This window comes from Anas platyrhynchos, chromosome 27 (assembly GCF_047663525.1).
Source record: "Anas platyrhynchos isolate ZD024472 breed Pekin duck chromosome 27, IASCAAS_PekinDuck_T2T, whole genome shotgun sequence".
Taxonomy (NCBI): domain Eukaryota; kingdom Metazoa; phylum Chordata; class Aves; order Anseriformes; family Anatidae; genus Anas; species Anas platyrhynchos.
In genome coordinates, this window is record NC_092613.1 from 5,170,858 (window position 1) to 5,189,739 (window position 18,882).

Sequence of the window (18,882 nt, forward strand, 5' to 3'; positions counted from 1 at the left end):
CTTGATTTTCTACCACTTAACTCCCTTCTCTCTGACCAAGGGGTCTCTTTAGCTGCACCTCTGCGAGGTCACCAAAGGCAGAAAGTCACCTGCGGTTTCAGGGGTACAGGAGCCTGCCCAGGCTGTTCCTGGTGCCGTTTCTATTTTAGAGGAACCCCACTGGTGGCAGCAATAGCAGCAAAGCCATAAGAGAGGGCTGCTTCCCCCAGGCTCCAGCCGATTATTGTTTTCATAAGCTCTTAAACTCCCCTGAGAGTCTGGTGGGTGAGTGCTTAGGGCCTCGTGGAGCCCGTGTGCTTTGAGGCAGTTTGTTAATTTTTGCATTTCACCCAGCCCTCGTAGGACACTCCAGGAGCACTGACCCTCTGCAGCCAGGCTGAGCCGGGAGAACTTGCTGAAAACGCTCTTGGTGATGAAGTCGATGTGGCTGGTGGCAAAGCAGGAGTAGTTCCCCAGGTCGGAAGCCTCCGTCTTGGCGATGTAAAGGTTTCCTGTGGTCTGAGAGACGAAACGCCTTCCGTCGGCTGGGATGAAGTTGGGAAACTCGTTCAGAAGCCATCGGTAGGACAAGCCTGTGGGGAGCAGAGAAAGGAACGAACTGCACACGTTGCCAGCATCCTCTCAGATGGGATTAAGCCAAACAGGCCGTTTTCTAGCCCAGAAACTGCTCCTTGGATGGCACTTATTTTCTCCCCATGCTTAGTCTTATCTCTGCTTTCTTGCTTTATGGAGTCTGAATTGAAAAAATATCGCTTCCCTAAAATTCCCCCAGAAACCAAGGAGCGAGTCCTATGTCTGGGAGCTGCTCGCTCTGTGCCATCTCTTCCCCTGGCCCTGGCCCCGCTGCCCTTACCTGGGTAATGGGGCGGGGGGCTGCAGGCGAACATCACTCCCCAGCCTTCCGTAATCTTCACGGGGTCTCGCTCTTCGGCAGAGAATTCCTGCAAAACTAAACATGCAGAGTGAAACCTGGCCTTTATTTGATCTCCTCTTTATTTTATCGGATTCCTACGGCACCTCCTCAGCCATGGGGAGCGCCTGGGGACCTCTCCAAGTGCCGCTGCTGGTACCAGGTACAGGAGAGCTCCCCTCCAGCCTTTATTAACGGGGTACGGGGGGGCTCAGTTCACCCCAGTGTCACCGTGGCTGCGTTTCATTTACCTCGTGGGGACAAACATGGGACTTACAGCCAAAGCGCAGGGAGGCTTCCCTGCTCACCACCGTGCCCCTGGAGTTCGACGCCACGCACTGGTAGGAGCCGGCGTCCTTGGCTTTTACGGGGTTGCTTATCACCAGGTCGCCTGCAACCAGCCGGTAACGGGAATCTGGCTCCATCTTCAGCTCCGTGCCGTTCATCTTCCACCTGCAGAGAGCATGCAAAGAGAGGGGAAAATGAGTACAGGGAGCTGTGCTCCTTCGTTCTTCCAGCTGTGGGGTTGGGATTGGAGTTGGATTTGTGGCTGGGACCTGGGGGCGAGGCACACCGTGTGTAGATAAGGAGGCTGGTTCCTGCGTGGTGATCTGCTTTATGTGAAAGTGGAGAAGAGAAAACAGAGCTCATGGTTGTGTCCTAGTCCTGGTACGGAGAGGGGAGAGGCTTTGGCCTCATTCCTCAGCAGGGAGCAGCCCCATCTCTGCTGGGACCACTGGGCTGGAGCCCTTTGATGGGCAAAACTCTCCCAGTGCCAGAGCTTCAGTCTCAGCAGTATCTGAGGAGCTCTGCTGGGATTTTGCCACCTCGGGCTGGATTCAGGTGTGGGTGTTACCGAGCCCTGCACCGCCAACCAGACCTCCAGGACTCCTCCTGGGACAGTTTCTGGTTTTGACTCGCCCTGCTCCCTTTGTGTTTTAGTGCCAACCTGCCAGAGCCATGCTCACTTCTCCAGAACGTCTCCACAGGAGCTTATAGACACCCGTTCTCACCGTGTTTAACCACAAAGAGGTTCAGACTTGGTGTCTGAGAGCAGGCGAGCTCACCTGTAGGTCGCAGGAGGACTGGCTCTTGCTCGACAAGCCAGCGTCACTTTCTCTTCTGCCGAGCCTTCAGGGAAGAGGGTGTGGGCAGGCTGCTCCTCGAACACGGGGCCGTAGGTCCTGCTGCTACTCTGGGCTTGGCACCAAACTGCAAAGGAGGGGAAAGCAAGAGAGCTGAGCAAAAACTGAGCTTTCTCTAAAAATCCCGATGTTTGGTTGCGTAGGGTGTCCCTGGCGGCATCAGAACTCGATGTAGAATAAAAGAGGGAGCAAGGTGCAAGTCGCAGCCCATCTGTCGCTGCGGCCCAGCCCCAAGCAGGGCTGGGGCAGACCGGGTGTGCTTCGCAGCGAGCATCTCACACCCTCTCTGCTGTGCCACGGGGAGCAGACGTGCTGGAAGCTGAGCACACGGAGGAGCGCTGGCACACGCCTCTCGCACAGCCCTGCACAGACGGGGCTGGGGCTGGGAATGCCTGGGTGCCCTCGTTGGTCCTGGCAGCGAGGACGTGCTGCTATCTGCTCGGCACAGACCTTGGCTGCTCGGTTCCTCCTTTGTCCTCCAGGACGAAGAAGGAGAGAGAAGCCTGGATCTTGCAGTAAGCTGTTGGCTCTGCCACTGACTCCTTGCACAGGGGTCTGACCCCCTCCATCCCTGCCTCTGCTCTCGGTTTGACTCCAACCTGCTGCTTTCATGTTCAGACATGCGTTTGGTTCTGATCTTGAGCCTGCCTCAGGCAGAGGCACGAGAGGAACCTAAAAACCTGCCCGCTTTCTGGGGTGCTGTGCCCAGGCTGCCTTTTGGCACGATGTTTCCCTGGGAGGTGCCGGCTGTCCGCAGTGACAGCTTCTGCATCTCAGATAAAACACAAACCCGAGCAGGCTCCCTTCCACACAGGCTTCATGGAAATGACAATGCAGAGAGGCGAGAACAAAGCAGAAGCTGCCTGGAAATCTTTGCCTGCAAAAACAACCGGCGAGATAATCGCTGCCGGGATGTTCTGTTCCCGGCACCTGGAGGAACGCCTGTCCCCTCGCGGGGACGGAGCCACCTCAAGGCTCTGTGCTTCCCAGCGCGGTCCCCTCGGTCTGCAGCGATAAACCAGGAGATGCTCGGCTGCCCCCAGGATCCTTCCGTGCTCTGTAATTGCGTTAATAACCGCCTCCAAGCCGCCGTGCCAACCAGCAAGCTGTTTCCTTCCCTACCGTACGCAGCACGCTCGGCGGTTAAATTAAGCGGCTCCAGCCAGCGTGATGTTTTATGCAGGAGGAACTTCCAGCAGGGAGCGGCCAGCTCGGCTCTCCGGGGCTCGGGGGAAGCAGCCCCGTACCTGTATCTCCCGGGGTTCGTCTCATGTTCCTGCTGCTCCTGCGTGCGGAGACGAGGGCGAGACGGGAGAGGGGCCCGGCTAATTGGCTCGGTGGGTTCCCAGCAGCTGTTTGCTGCCTGCCTCTGCTCCTCCTGTCCCAGCTTTGCCCAATTACCGGGGCCCTCTGCTCCTGCCAGCGTGGATGAGCTGCTGCAAGGGAGCCCCACGCAGGCAGCAGCGCCCTGCTGTCACCCCGGGAGGGGGGCTGCAGCCTGCGGTTCATTCTTTGGGATAAGAGGAGTGGGGTTTTTTTTTTTGAGGGTCGGATTCCCTCCAGATCCGTGTAGGTGCCATTTTCCTTCTCGAGTAGCTACATTCACAAAGGAGAAGCTTGGCTAAGCTGGAAATGGTCTCTCGGTTGGTTCAGCAGAGGCTGTGCTGAGCAGGTCCCAGCTGGAAATAGCTCTCTGCTGACCGGCACTTAAAATAATCATGAGTTAATGGAGAATTAATAAGAACGTGGCGTGTTCCTTGTGTCCTGGTGGGTGGTGGAGAACGGATTAAGGATTAACGGCTCTGCATTCTGAGATTAATTGGGAGCATGTAATAAATAATTTCGGCTTGTTTAACAAATAATCTGTATATTACTGACACTCCCAAGCATGCCTCTTCTCATGGGATGCTCTTTCCCAATCAAGCCACCTTAGCTAACCATCCCTTCTGGTTCCACCCAGAGCCTGCACCCCGCTGCTGTCCTCTGCTGTCCCTCTCTGCCTGCCAAGGTTGTGGACTCCAGCAGCCGGGCATTGATTTCCTCACGTGTAATCAATGCCACGAGGCCGGATGATTTTGTGTGGACAGCTCCAAGGTGCCCGGCTGGTGCTGGAGGTGAAATGCCTGCATCTGCCCCGTGAAGCTGAACAAGCAGCAGGCTGGAGCAGTTACAGGTTTGGGATAGAGTTAAGAGCTGAGAATTGATATCATCGAGGAGATTTAAGCACCTCAGAGGCTGATCAGCTGCTGGTTTCTGGCCGTGTGGCTCCGTGCTTTTATTGTTAGCGTTTGGGGTGTGCTGGCAGCCTGAGCTGGAAGGCTCGGGTGTCCAGGAGGCTGAACACCGTGTGCCGAGCCCCACGCTGGCTTCAGAGACCAGGAAATGAGAAATGTCTCAGCTGGACGTGTTCCAGGATGGATTCCAGTTTACGAGCACAGCAGCAGCAATCCTTTTGCCCAGCCCAGGCAGCACACTCTTAGCTCCGGCACACTGACCACAGCCCGAAGCCTGGCACGTGAGGGAGCTGGGTGATTAATTGATTAATTGGGTTTATAGGAAGTCTGAACAGAGAGATATTGAGACTTCCCTAACAATTCATCAGACACCTTTCTATTCACTGTAAGCTTTAAACCTCTTTGCATCCTCGGGAAGTCATTGTTTTGGGGATGAGCAGAGGCGCGGGTGGTGTTACCAACCCAGCCTGGAGCTTTTGGGTTCTGACTTCACCCTCTCCAGAGGGTTTCCTTGAGCCTCATCTAGAGCTGCCATTATTCGGTCCCTGGTCCCTCGCTCATGTTTCCAGTGAGGATTTCTCTGTCCCAGCTGGTTCCCGAGATCCATGGCATCATCAGCCAAAGGTCAAGAGAAAACAACCCTCGCAGGGTTTTGCAGCGAGCGGCTTTTTATGGGCTCAGCTTGGAGCAAGTTGTACGAACTCAGCTGGTTAATGGGAGAGCCCAGCTCCGTCTTGCAGCCTCTACCAGATTTGGGTCAGAGTGATTTCCAAACAGGCTAATTGCCTCCCAATCTAGGGCAGCCACCCCTCCCTTTTCCTCCTCTGGGACCCACAGAACATTAAAAGGTAATCAGATATTTATAAGGACAGCCAAGCAGTCTCTTCCTGGGATGATGAATTAGCTTGAAGACATTATCTAATTCTCAGCTGTCTGAAATGAAACATCTCCCTGCTGAAAAGGGGCCTTCAAAATGTAGCCTGAGACTCCCCAAGATCCAGGAACGATCCCCAGCGGATGCCAAATGGGAGAATCTTTGCAGCCGGGGCACGGCAGAAGAGGCACCCCTAGAAGAACCAGGAGGGGAAGCAGCTTCACCGCGAGCGAGCCCTGCTGGCAGAAAGAATTCATCCTGGTGCAGAGGCCAGAGTGAAACCAAGGGAACAACGCTGGGCAACCACAGACACATTCCCTGGCTCCAAAAACCACCCGGAAGGCACAGGCAGTGCCGCAGCCATGAAAGCTGAGCGTGGAGAGGTCCGTGCCCGGTGAGCAAAGCACCACTGCATCGTGTGCCCGGGGTTGTGTCCCATTTGGGACCCCCTACAGGGTCTGGGCACCCTGCTGAGCCCCTCTCGGCCACCCCACGACAGCTCCAGCCCAGAGGGGCCAGGGGCTGCTCTTACCCACGCAGGTGACAACAGCCAGGGACGTGCAGACAAATCCCACGGCGCCTCCCATCCTGCGCCTCCGGCCGGGTTGTGGCCCCTGTGGCCGTGTCTCTACGGGCGAGCGGGGACAGCGGCCCTAAAAGAGAAACAGAGCGATTGTCTGCGGGCTTCTGTGGCTCCCCGAGGACCCCGTGTCCAGCTGCACATCCCCACGGGCCCAGCACGAGGGTGTCTTTTCCTGGTGAGGAATGCAGAGGTCTGAAGGAACTTTTTTCCTTGGGAAATTATTCCTCCTCCTCCCCTTACTATCCACTCTTCTTCCTCCCTCCTCCAAAACTAAGGCTTTCTTAGCATATTTTTCAATTTTAAAAAAGCCAGAAGCATGCAGGGTACTGGGGGGAGAAGGGAGAAAGAATTTCTTCTTGTTATTTTGTCAGAAAGTCGTCTCAAATTGACTCTCTCCAGGCAGGCTGTGGCTGCCTGCGGGCGTCCTGCCTGCCCCGAGCCTCTCCTCTGCTCTGGAGAGCTCGGGGGGACCCGGCTCATCGCTGCAGGCTCCTGGGGGTGCTGGGGAAACAGGGGGGTGCCCAGCGAGGTGCCCACCTGCTGGGTAATTTCCTGCCTTTCTTCAAAGCAAAAAGCATTTGAATAGCTAAGATGAGATAAAGGAGCACCGAGGCATCTCTGGTGCCGCGGGGGGCACATCAGTAGGTGGAGGGGCTTTTTCCGGCCCCCTCCTCATTCTCCTGATTTCCAGGCTCTTTCTCAAAAGCAACCAAACCCAAACCAGAGCTGTTTGGGCAGCCCCGTGTCCCTGCAGCCAGCCTGGACAGCCCCAGCTGGGCCGTGTGTGCCCTCCTGGCTAAAAACACCGCGGGAGCAGCTTCAGCGCGTGCACCCCTTTCCTTGCAATCCTGACAAAGGCGCCGCGGTGCTTTTGCATCTCATCTCCCCCCCTTTTTGTGAACAACGACATCTGAAGTAAGGCACGGAGGAGCCCCGCGTTCCCTGGTGCTCTCCCCAGCCGGCGGCGCTGCCAGGAGCCGGGCTGCGAGCTCTCCTTCCCCCCAGCTCCAGCTGGTGCCGCTTCCCCTCGCTCCCTGCCCATCTGCCTGCCCGAAGCAGGCTGGGCTGCTCCTCGCCCCCCGCGGCTAGGGCTGCCTTTCTGGCCCGTGGGACATGGCGAGCATCGCTGCTCCCCAAAATCCAGTGCCCTGCTCGCTATTAGGAGCCCTTGAGATGCACCTGAGCAAACACGGGGACGGTTCTGCGTTTGCTTCGTGGCTCTGGGGGCTGGGGGAGCCACCTGGGCTCTGAATCCTCGCCTGAATAAGATCGTGCTACCCAGACTTTAAAGGAAGGAGAGGCATCCCGCATCCTCCTCGATTTGCCCTTGCTTCGCTGGAGCTGGCCCAAGGGGAGCAGCTCACGCTCCGGCCCAACACCTCCTGCAGCACAGACCCCAAAATAGGGCTGGTGCTCGGCGCACGCCACAGCTGGGGAAGGAAAACCCTGCCCCAAAGCAGGGGCAGTCGCGGGGTGGCAGAGGGGAGGGTTTGGGGACGGAGCACCATTTGTGCCAGCTGCCCCGGAGTGAGTCAGCCCTATGAAATCACTCGATGGCACCGGGAATCATGCCCCAAACGGCGTCCTGAACCCGCGGCCTTTCAGCTAACACTGCCTCATTGTTTCCTGGTGTCCCCCCCCTCCGTGGCTGCTTCCCCCTCATGTGTTTGTGCGCCCGTCCTAAGCGCCCTGGGACGAGCAGCAGCCTCCTGCTCGAGTCGTTTCAGTCACAGCTCCTCGTTTCTCTTTTCCTCTCTCTTTTAAAGCAAATCTGAGATGAAGAGGGGAAGGGTGCTGCGTGGAATACAGGGGCTGCGTGTGAGGGGGAGCAAATCTCATCCCGCTTCTCCCAGGTGTCAGCTCCTTCAGGAGCCCCATCCTGGGCAGGGAGAGGAGCGCTGCTGTGACAGCCTCCCCCTGCGGCTTCCTTCCCTGCAGCTGAGCAAAGCTGTTACTTGTAAAAATTAAGCTGATTTGAATTATTTAATTAGTTCTAGATCAATTATTTATTGGGTAAACTACAGCTTTGTTCCCCACTTCTGCAGCTGGCTTTGCAGCTCGCCTCTTTCAGCCCAGACCTCCCCATCTACTCCCATCCCCGATTTGCACATTTTCTTTCCTTGCTTCCTCGTGTGCGCTGCCTCTGCCTCTCCAGGCTCCTGCACGCTCAGACGTGGGTGCTGCGAGGACCTGATGCAGGTGGGGACCTTTCAGAAGGGGACAGTCCGGGCAGACGTGCCGTGCTGCTGCTCTGCAGACCGCTGGGACAGCGGGCCAGGGCTTTTAAAGAGGTGACAAGAAGAGTTGTGGCTTTGGGGCTCTTTGAACCCAGGTGCAGCACGGCCGGGGCTTTGAATCCTTTGTAAAAATTAGGAAAGCGATACCCAGGTGTGGTCCGCATCACAGGAGAGTAAGAGAGAACAGAGTAAGGTCTACGAGTGCTGAGGTTGTATCTGTTTGCAGCTAGAGGCTGGACCAAACATCCCTCCCAGGCTCTTTGCACGCCCCTGGTTGTTGTAGTGCCCTCGTGCCGCGATCCAACGCTGCCGGGGGGCCTGGTGCTGCAGGAGCACGTCTGGGGCTGCGGTGCTGAGTCTGAGTCCTGCTGCACGCCCTGGGGCATCCCCAGGCACTGCCCCCGGCCTCCTTTCCTGCACCTGACTCCGAACTTCTCCTGAGCGCGGCCGTGCACTTTGCATCTGATCCCTCGGTCCCGCTGCCCGTCCTTAATTAGGAGAGGGCCCGCGGGGACCTGTTCTTTCCCCTCTTCGCAGGGTATTTTGACAGTCACTTGAGAGCCTGCTGTTGTACTGAAAGGGGATCTGTCAGCCCCGCTAATGGATGCTGTCATTAATACCTCCAGCAGCAAGGGAGGCATGGGCACACCAGGAAACATGTGCAGGGGCTGCATTAGCACTCTCCACTGGAGCCCCTGGGAGCCGCGCGCGATCCATTATCACCGAGGCAGAGCTCTCAGGAAAGAGCTGCAGAGAGAGTTCGAATCCCCCGGAGCCCCTGGGAGAGGAGGTGCTGCCTCATCCTGGGCTCGCTCAGCACCGCTCCTGGCTCTGGAGGAGCATGGATGGGAGGAGGTGACCCTGGGAAGCCTCCAAGAGCCAGGGAGGGATGCTGAGCACCGAGCCCTGGCGTGGGGCACAGCGCTGGCACCGCCACCTCCCCGCTCTCGCCGGGAGCTGGCCTTCAGCAAGAGCTGGCACGGCCAGCACAGCCTCAGTGCAACGTGTTATGGGGATCAACGAGTGCCATTTAATCCCCCACGGGTATGAGAGGAGCAGGCGGGTGTAAGTGGGGCTGCTCCAACGTTTCCCGATGCCGGAGAGCTCCGGAGGGGCAGCGATGCGTTTTGTCCTGCGCTCTGAACGTCCCTGTCACTAAGGAGCATCGCTGAGGCTGGAAAAGGCACACTGCTCGTCTTGGCTGGAGGCTGAGCTGCAAAACCTGCCCACTGTTAGGCACATTTTGTCCACCTCCAGAACAGCGTGTTTCAGCAAGCTGGAAGTGGTTTTATCGGAATGGGGCTGTCCTCCTGTACAACCCGTCTGTGCTCAGGAGAGGCAGATTTCGGTGCCAGCTCCGGATTCAGCCTTTCCTGAGCTTCTCGGGGCTGACAATCTGCTGGGGTTGACAACCTGGTGGCTCCAAGACATGCGGCAGCAGAAATCCAGACGCCATCCCACAACAATCCTAAGCAGGGAAGTCCCCAACGCCCAGTGGCCAAAGCACCCCCAGAGGGGTTTGGCAGCCCCGTGGGGGATTTCAGGGGCTGGATGCATTTCTCATTGCCCCCTGGGCTGCGGTGTTAGTGCAAAGGGTGAAGGTTTGGGGTCAGCGCATGCTCTGCAGCGCCCAGCCCGGCTCCTTCTGCCTGGGGAGGGGGTGAAGGTGGCACCTGCAGACTGGGAACTCGCACCCAGGTGGGGTGGATGGAGCCAGGTGCCTGCAGTCGAGCCTCAGCCAAGCTTTGTGCCCGTGCTGCGGGCAGGGGAAGAGAGGTGCACCGCTGAGATGTTCATGGGGACGAGGGGAACGGCTGGAGGCAGAGGGAGAGGGGCCCTGAGCTCAGCCCCTCTCCCTCTGGAGCTCCCCACGGAGCTGAGAGCTGCTGTGTGGGGCGCAAGGGGGGGCTTGGAGGCTGATCCCAAGCCCCCAGAGCTCGGGGGTGGGGGGCCTGGCTGACCCCATACCCCCAGGTGTGAGCGATTGCCATCAGCCCTCGTTAGTGTAATTGCACAGAGGGCTGAGCTCTGCCCTATTGGCTCAGCACAGAGGCTGGAGAACATGCTGGAAGGAGGTAGGAGAGGAAAGCAGATAAAAGAAAGACATTTTGGGGGTGTTTGGGGCTTTAGAGGAAGAGAGTGGGTGCTGTAGGGTGGCAGCTTGGGTTACCCACTTGATGTGGTGATGTGGCTGGGGAGCTCCCCTGGTGCGGTGTCTGTGCCCATGTCCCTGCCCTGAGAGCAGCCCCAGCATCCTGCCTGTCCCCTGGAGCTGCTGCCTCGGCTGTGTTATGCTTTTGGAAACTAAGGTGAGCAGAAAAAAAAAAAAAAAGGTAGTGCAGCCTGCAAACAGCTTTGCTTGGGGCTGGAGGAAGAGTTAATTGTGGTTGCTGGGCCCCCAAACTGGGTATCTCTGAGGCTTGGGGACGGGGTTTGGGTTTGTTGGGGTCTTGGTTCCTGTTGCTTTTTGCTCCGTGGGCTGGGAGCTGTGGTTCCCCCCTCGTGCAGCAGTGCTGCAGGGCTCGGAGCGGTGCACCATGAGCTGATTTACATCTGGAGTGATTCTGAATCACCACATCCATGGAAACCAAGGCGCTTCTCCCCCGGCACCCGCATTTGGAGAGGTGCTGCCCTGCTCCCCTCACAGGGCTGGGGCTCCAAGGCGTGGGGCAACCCCGAAGGCAACTTTTGGGGTGGTGCAGCTGGCTGTAGGATCTGGTCTGGGAGATGGGTGGAGGAAAGAGCCTCACGTGTGCATGGGGGCACCTAAAATAACCCCCAGCTGCGCAGCCTACACGGTAAATCGGATGGCTGCTGTGGGTACATGCACCTGTGGGGGTACCTGGGTTTGTACAAACTTTTTTTGGGGTAAGGTGCCACGGGGAAGGATCAATAACTGTTCTAGGGCTCTGGTTTCATTTAATAACCTCGTTGCTGTGGCTCAGAGGAGGCTTTGTGCCCTCTGCTCAGGGAGGAAAGGCTTTGGGCAGCTCCTCTCTGGAGCTGGGGGACACGGGGTGGGTGCTCTCCCCCTGTGCCTGCCCTTGGGCTGCGCTGCTGTGCCTGATTATCATTAATTATAACAAATTGATCAGGATCAGTGTTTGATCAGCAGCTTCTGCTCTTGAGGAGCTCGGAGCAGAAGCTCAGCTGGGTGCCAAACACCCTGAAAAAGTTGGGAGAAAAGTCTGAGAAGGGAAGGTGCCGCTGTGGGGTGCGGGGGCTGCTCCGGTGTGGGGCTGCTGGGCAGCTCCTGCTAACACTGGGGGAAGGATTATTTTCACCTGGGGATCGGATAAACCCATCTAGTGCTGCTCAGCCTGGGGCAGGGAACAGCAGGACTTCCTGATGGGATCCCAGCGGTGTTCAAGCACTGTTTTCTGTGTTTAACGTCTTTTTCCCTGAATAATTGGACGGTGCCTTTGTGCGCACCGCAGGTCACGTCACCCCAATGTAAGAGGGTCTCAGTGGGAGTTCTCTTTAGTTCAGCCCCTGTCCAGCAGGCAGAGCCTGGTGCTCGTGCACAGCTCATCCTCTCTTTGTGCAGAGGACAAAGCGGGGATCTGCTTTTGGTCAGGAGGCGTTGATTGAGAGCATGTGGAGGCGCGGCTGCGTGCAGGCACACGGCTGAGGGGTAATGGCTTTGGGACCGGAGTCACTGGCACGGTGAAATCTAATTGCCATACAGCAGCCAGCGCTGTGCGTGGCCCCAAACAAATGCTTTTTCCTGCTCTTCTGGTGTGTCGGGCAGCTGGAGCTCAAAACCTGAGCTTCACAGTGAGTTTTCTTTTTTTTTTTTTTTTTTTTTTTTAATTGGACCAGATCACATCTCTGGCTATAATCACCCCAGAGCCTTGGGGTGCTTGGAAATCCAGCCCCAAACTCTGAGCCTCTGCTTTGCTGCAATCACCCCGGGATAAATCCTGGGGGCTGGAGCTGTGGTGGCTCAACCCTGAGCTGCCACAGGGGCAAGCTCAGTGTGTGGGGAAGCGAAGCAGCCCCGTGCAAGCAGCCGGCACAGCTCCCTGCACCGGCCCCAGGCAGCAGCCGAGGGCGGGGAGGAAAAAATCTTGCTGGATTTCCCCTCGAGCTGGACGCGAGCGTGGTGTTTGACCGAGGCCGCCAGCATGCGGCTCCTAAGCTCTCCCCGAAGACTGGTATTTCAATCGATAGCCTGAGTCGATAGCAGCTGGAAGGATGCTGAAAGACTTTGAAAACAAGGCCACAAGTGACTCCAGTTTAGCACGTGGGTGTTGGAGAGATGATGTCTGCCTGAAATCCTTGTTAATGTGCTGAGCGTGGTGGCTCAAGTTCAAGGCATTTGGTGTGCTCCTTATGGAGGAGCAAATCCGTGGTATGGCAAACCATGGCGTAAGCACAGCGGGGTGCAACCCTGCAGCATCTTTGTGTAGGAAATGCAAATGTTGGGCTGGGGTTACAGCAGAGGAGAAGCTGAGAGAGGCCTGATTGCTCTGGCAGAGGGGATGGGAATGGGGTCAGGATGTGTTTGTGCCCTGCGCCTGCTGCCACGGTCACCCCAAACTAAAACGTCCCCAAAATAAAGCTTCAGATCTCAGGTTTCCCTTTCCTATATCAGAGCACAGCACCACCCACTGAGCACGCACAGCCCCGGGACATCCTCAGCCCCGTCAGCCTCACGAACTCACCCACTTCGTGCTGTCAGTGCTGCCGTGGCGTCACCGGCAGCAGCTCTTTGATGTGGCACCGATATAAATAGCTGCCTACCTGCACCCGAGCCTAACCCCTTGCTGCCTGGTAAGTCACTTGGCGAGAGCTGGACCCCAGGAGAGGCTGGAGCAAGGGACAGCAAGGGCCCTACAAGGCACCGTGCGCCCGTCCCAGCCCCACAGAGCTCCTTGGCCCTGCTGCACTGCTCGGTGTTTGTGCCGGGGTGATGGGGATGCTGGGGAGGTGGTGAAATGGTGCCGGGATCCTCTCCCTGTGAGCTCCTGGGGGAAGCTTGGGATCTCCCCTATAACGATGGCGCGCTCATCCTGCTCCTCTGAGAGCAGCATCCTTATGTTCAACCTTCTCATCTGTCTCTGTTAAAGTGTTGCTTAACATTCAGCGTCTCCAGCTAGTGCCAAGCTGCTCTCTGCCTTATAAAAACAAGCAAGAACCCGCACAGAACACATGTCCCACTTCCCTTCCCGAGCAGGGGCTCCCTGCTTTACAGCTCTGCTGTGGGACTGACAGCTCGGCTGGGTGTGCAAGAAATGACACGGGGTAATTGAGGATGTAGGCTGCTCAGCAGGAATAACTCCTGTGCTCACTGAGCTCTTGGGGCATCTACATCGGGGTCATGCTGAAGGTCCCTCTGGTAAGGTCCTGGACCCTACAGCTGTGTTGTGGCAATGGGACTAAGGGCGTGTGTCAAAGGGGAAGGAGGAGGGGAACGGTAACACATTTTGGGTTTAAGGAAACAGCTTTTTATAGCTTGAGGTTTGACCTTGCTTCCTTGCCTGCCAAGACACCTGGTCTCTGTCTACAGCTCACCAGGTACCCAGAGCCATGTAGTGTCTGGAAACCCCAAAATGAGTTAGATTTGGTTTCCTGATCTAGAAGGAGCCTGAGAGCACTCGTTAGGGCAGGTTTTGTCATGTTTCTTCCCTTCCACCTGCGCTGTTTGACTCCTAAAGGACTCTAAGGAAGCCTGTTACCTCCTCCCATGCATCTGGGCTTTGGTGCCATCCCTGGGTGCCCCTGACCAACACGGGGTTCAGCTTCAGTTCCTCATCCCTGGGAAGCCTGATGTGGTCAGGAAGGAGAGAAATGCCCACGGCTGTGTAGGGAGATGGCAGGCAGTGTTACCTGAGCTGCTGCTCCCCTTGGCAGGTGGCTGCAGGGGCTCGCTTCGTGCCCAGCACCTTCAAGGGAAACTCTCAGAGCGCTTTCCATAAAGCTTGGGATGCCCCCTCACTGCCACGGCTGGGTTCTGCTTTCCACAATTTGCTTGTGGCAAGCCTGCAGAGGCAATAATCCTACAGGCTATGAAATTCTCTGCAGAATGACTTCCAGCCACCGAAGTGGTGGTTGCTGTGCTGGGCAGTAATGGATCAGGTGAGGCAGAGGAGCCCTGCGGTTCCTTTGTCTCCGTCCCTCATAGTCGTGCTCCGGGGAGGGCACGCGGCTGGGCTGAGCACAACCTTGGCATCTTCCCTCGGGCATGGACCCTCCTCGCCTCTCCCTGGAAAGTGTGGTTATTTCTAGAGAGTTGGGGAGCTGTGCTAGCAAAGCAGGCAGCTTTTGGGGTTGTGGTTGTGCAGGTGCTGCTGTCAGGCACAGTCACACGTCTGCTTTCCCTCGCTGCCCCAAGCAGGGTGCTCAGCAAGGTGTCCCCCAGCTCTGGGGTGTGTGTGGTGCCCTGCTCTGATTTTCCCCTGCCCCTTTCCACAGTTTGCTGCCAAATACACAGCCTTGGGAGGTTCCCCTGGGGCTGCAAACCTGCTCCTAAATCTCGTGCTTCAGCTTTGTGCCCTGCGAGCTCCTCGTGGATGTGCCTGGAGGTGGCCTGGGAGGAGCAGGAGCTGTGGGTTTGGCCAAAGCCTGCTGCTGGGGAGGGCTCGGGTTGTTCCCAGCCCTCGGATAGAAGCCCTCAAAGCAACCAGTGTTTCTTTAGGGATATTACAGTCTCAGGAATGCTCCCCAGCCCAGCCAGAACAACAATACTGAGGCTCGTGGGAGTGCTGCAAGCCTTGGGGGAGCAGGGGGGGATTGGTGTGGATGGGGTGCAGAGGGAGGGGGAGCTCAGGAAGTTTAAAACAGGGACCGGGAGCCCCCCCAGCACACTGCTGCTGCCCCAGCCAAGCATCCAGCCAGCCCCGAGTGGGGAAGGAGCCACACCAAACCCTGCCGGGTGCTCCCAGCCATGGGCAAGCTTCTGTCCATGACTTTGCACCGAGCCCCCCCCGCTTCCAGCTGCAAATCCCCAGCCAGCCTCGATCGCAGCGACACCCCCTGTGCCCAGAGCAGAGCTCCCACCCCACCCGAGATCTGCAGCCCTCGTGGGAGGCGGTGGGGGGGGGATGATTTGGGACACCACGCTCATCCTCATCCTCCCTGCCTGAGGAGGAAGCTCAGCTCCTCGGGCTGTGCCGCTCTGGAGGAGTTTTGTGCAGCCGGAGCTTTGCAGCCCCCCTCCGACCCCCCCCAGACGCAGCAGCCGAGCGAGCCGGGCTCTCCGAAGTGCCACCGGCCAGAGCGCACCAGGGAAGGCGCAACTGCACTAATTAATAACTAATAATCCCCGACCTGCTCCAGAAGAGCTATTTCCGTGCCGATCTCGCTCGGCTCAGCCCCTGCTACAAGTGACACCGCCGTAGCCCCCCCCGTTTCCTCCCAACTCCACCCCCGGCTCCTCTCCAGCTCAGGCAGAGCCTGCGTCGCTCCTGCGGAACCATCGCATGGCGAGAAACGCCCGAGCCCACCCCGCGCTCTCGCCTTCCCCGGCCCCGCGTGGGACCCAGCAGGATGCGGCCGCTTCTCCCGACCGCGGGTGCCGGAGGAGAATTTTGGCCGGGCTGGAAAAAAGGAGCCCAGAAATCCGCGGCCTCCTTCCTCCAGGGGCGGCTGGAAAAAGGAAAGGATGGAGACGCGCTTACCTCGTGCGGCTCCTCCGGTTGTGCATGAGCCAGGGCAGAGCGGGGCCCCGCTGCCTCCGGAGCCTGTGCTGCGAGGCAGAGCTCGGTGCTGCCTGCCCGAGCGTGGCTGTGTGCGCCCAAAGCCACTGCAGCATCTCTGCATTAGGATGTGCTCCTCCCTCTCCTCCCTCCTTGCGTGCGCGCTCCCTCGCTCGCTGCCAACCACCACGCCGGTCCCTGGAGAGGGTGATTTTTTTTTTTTTTATTATTATTTTTTTTTCCTTCTGCCTTTACCTCACTTGCCACAGTCCAAGGACCAGTCAGAGAGGCAGAGCGACTCGCAGCATCATGCATAATTCATGGCCAGGCTCAGCAGCCGTGGCTGCTGCTGCTGCTCCTGGCTCCGGCAGAAACCCCCTCGCCTGCGCCCATCGCCTCCGGCTCGCCCCGTCCCTGGGGCCGGAGCAGGTGTGGGGCCCCAGGGCTGAGCAGCCCCCTGTCTTGGGGGGTGGGAGAAGAAAAAAAAGGGACCTTTCTGAGCCGGGGGAGTCTCAACGGGGACGCCCACCCCTGTGCAGCGTGAGCGTGTTCCTCTAGATACGCACGCCCCCGGGGCTACATGGATGTGTGTAATTATGTACGTACATAGCCGGGCTCGTGTGTGTCCCCCCCCCCACCCCCCCGGTTAAAATTGATGCGTGTGTCTGTGTGTGAACACCGCCAGCTTTATGTGCGTGCCGTGGAAGTTGCTTTCTAGCAAAAATTTGGGGCAGCTCCGCTGAGCCAAGCGCCACCGTCAGAGGTGGGACCCGATCCGTGCGCTGGGGGCCGGGGGCTTTGCAGAGCTCGGCTTCAAAACGAGGGGTCTGCACGGGGGGGGTGACGCTATGAGACGTGGCAGGGACACTCCAGGCCCTCCTCTGTGACACCCTGCGGGCGCTGAGGTCGGGGAGAAGGAGCCGGTTCCGATCGCATTGGGGCGAAGCGGGAGCAGAGCGGTGGGGAGGTGGCACGGCCGCCCCGAGCCTTCCCTCCCTGCCGGCCCCGGCACAGCCCTGCTAATGACGGAAGGAGATCAATGGGCACCGGGCTGTCCACAGGTTAATGGGCTGCAATTACGGAGGAGTAATTAAGGCATTAGTATCTCTATTGATTGGCAAAGCTCCAGCGGTCCGGGCTCCTCCAGCCAGACGGGCACAGGAGGGAGCGCGCCGGGGCGCACGGCGGGGAGGACGCCCGATGGTTCGCCCTGTCCTTCCCTCGCCCTGTGCTCCCTCCTCTGCTCTCAGCTGCTGTTTTGGGGTGAGACCAGCAGAAACTGGGCACGGCAACCTTCTGCAGCCCTTGCTGGGGTGGCCGGTGCTCCGTGCTGGGCACCAGCGCCTGGCGGAGGTGTGTGCGTGAACGTGCCAGTGGGCTCCCAGCCCTCCCTGCATGGCACACATCGTTTTTCCACTCACTTTTGGTGGACTGAAAAGAAGAACGGGGTGAGATCCTGCACGTTGCTGCCTGCCCAGCAGGACTGGTGGAGGCACTGAGCGGAGGGAACCCAAGGGAGGTGAAGTGCCCCTGCCCATGGATGGAGGGCGGAGGAGAGGGGGGGGTCCTGCTGCTCTCCTCTGATCCTCTCCTCCCCTCTTTTGCCTCTCTGCTCTCGCAGCTCCCCAGGGGTTTCTCTGCTTCTTACCAGGGCATCACTGCCCCTCGTGTGTTTGTCCTGATGCAGACAGACACCGAGACCACAGCGATGGCAGCTGGGGGGGGAAACAGCTCCGTAAGGGCTCCCTGGAATATTTCCAGAGCTGATGGAGGATGCCTCTTAGCTACAGTGATGGGGAAGGGTGGAGCTGGAGCTGTCCCCTCCGAGGGCAATCGGGGCAGGCTGACAGCATCGATCCAGGCCCTGCTGCCCCAGCGGGCAGGCAGAGGTCAGGGGAGAGGTGGGTGTTGTTAAATGCCATAAAAAGGGCCGAGCACTAATGCGTGCGGGTCTCTCCCTGCATCGATCGTGAGGATGAGGATGGGTCCCATGTCACTCACTTCAGGGCAATAAAATTGTTTTTTTTTTCCAACGTGAGAGATGGGAATGGGCAGCATCTATCAGGGAGTGAGCAGGGTGGGAAAACGAGGGGATTTAGGTTTTATTTAGGGTCCTCCTGGCTGAGCCCCCCTGGTTCAGAGGGGTTTTGTTGTGAGTTGGTGGAGCAGCAGCGGGTGCCCATGGACAGCAGAGATGGTGGCCGCAAGGTCAGTGCCTCTGCTGGGACAGGAGACACCGGGGTGTGGGTGCTGCAGGATGGCTGGAGCTGAAATCAAAATCAGGTCGGTTATTTTTTGGCAGCTGCTAATCCAGGTTGCCAGGGAGGCCGTGTTGGGCTGAGTCCTGGTGTCGCTTGGGGATGTTTTTAAAGCCCCGTTTGGCTGTGCCACCACCCGACACCCTCCTGTGAGGCCCCAGAGCTCTCCGCCTGCACGGGACTTGGAGGCTCAGCCCTCGGTTCCTGTTGCTTTGGACATAGGACAAAGGTTTTATGGGATTTCGGGGATCCCCGAAGGTTTTAAGGGATCTCTGGGATCCAGCTGGTGTGAATTTCTGCATCAAGGCTAAGTGCGACTCCTGCTTTGTCCTTTCACATCCCAAAGGGTTTTAGGGTGGGGACTGAGGACGTCTGGAGCCTCCACTGCCCCAGTAAGTGCTGGGGAGCTCTCCTGGACCTGCAGGGGTCCTTTTCTTCCTCAGGGGGTGGGCAGGGGGGGATAAAGCCTGTGCTGCAGCTCTGGAGCAGGAAGCATTAATACTCTCATCCTATTAGCGAGGACCGCAGCAATTACATCTTCATTAGTGAAATAGCCTTGCGTTTCCCCCTTCCTTCAGCCCATTCTCGGCAAGGCTTTGCACGAGGGAGCTGCTGCTAAGAGCACTCCGGAGCCTCAGGGGCAGGTGGGGAAGGCTGGGAAGTGCAGGAATGGCCCTGGGGAGGGACAGAGCTCCTCTGCCAGGAGCTGCCGGGTCTGGGGGGGCTTGAGTTAAACCCTGATGCTCCCCCATATGTTTGCTGGGCTGTGGGGGCTCCCTGCTCCAGCTTCTCTGGACTGCTTGAGGGTGTTCGTGCTGTGGTCAGCACTGGGAGGGAGGCAGAGCTGTACGCTGAGGTTTTCAAACTGCTCGGTCTCATTTTCCCCAGCTGGGCCACCGAGACGTGGGAAGGACGTGGGGTGCTTCGGGCTGGGGCCACCAGCCCCGTTGTGCCACCACCTCCCCTTTCAGACAGTCGTAAAAACATTTAGGCTGGAAAAG

The 18,882-nt window shown here is 58.3% G+C and overlaps 1 protein-coding gene across 1 annotated transcript in view; it reads right to left on the minus strand.

Moving 5' to 3' along the window:
- CNTN2 (contactin 2) overlaps nucleotides 1-15,768 on the minus strand; it is a 29,442-nt gene extending 13,674 nt beyond the window's left edge. Inside the window, exons 1-6 of the mRNA XM_005014621.6 lie at nucleotides 15,606-15,768; nucleotides 5,696-5,816; nucleotides 1,978-2,122; nucleotides 1,188-1,363; nucleotides 854-949; nucleotides 363-572 (exon numbers count right to left, since the gene is read on the minus strand). Of these exons, the coding sequence (XP_005014678.1) occupies nucleotides 363-572; nucleotides 854-949; nucleotides 1,188-1,363; nucleotides 1,978-2,122; nucleotides 5,696-5,750 (682 nt within the window). The 5' untranslated portion in view covers nucleotides 5,751-5,816; nucleotides 15,606-15,768. The remainder of the gene's footprint in view (nucleotides 1-362; nucleotides 573-853; nucleotides 950-1,187; nucleotides 1,364-1,977; nucleotides 2,123-5,695; nucleotides 5,817-15,605) is intronic.
- Nucleotides 15,769-18,882: the final 3,114 nt, after the last annotated feature.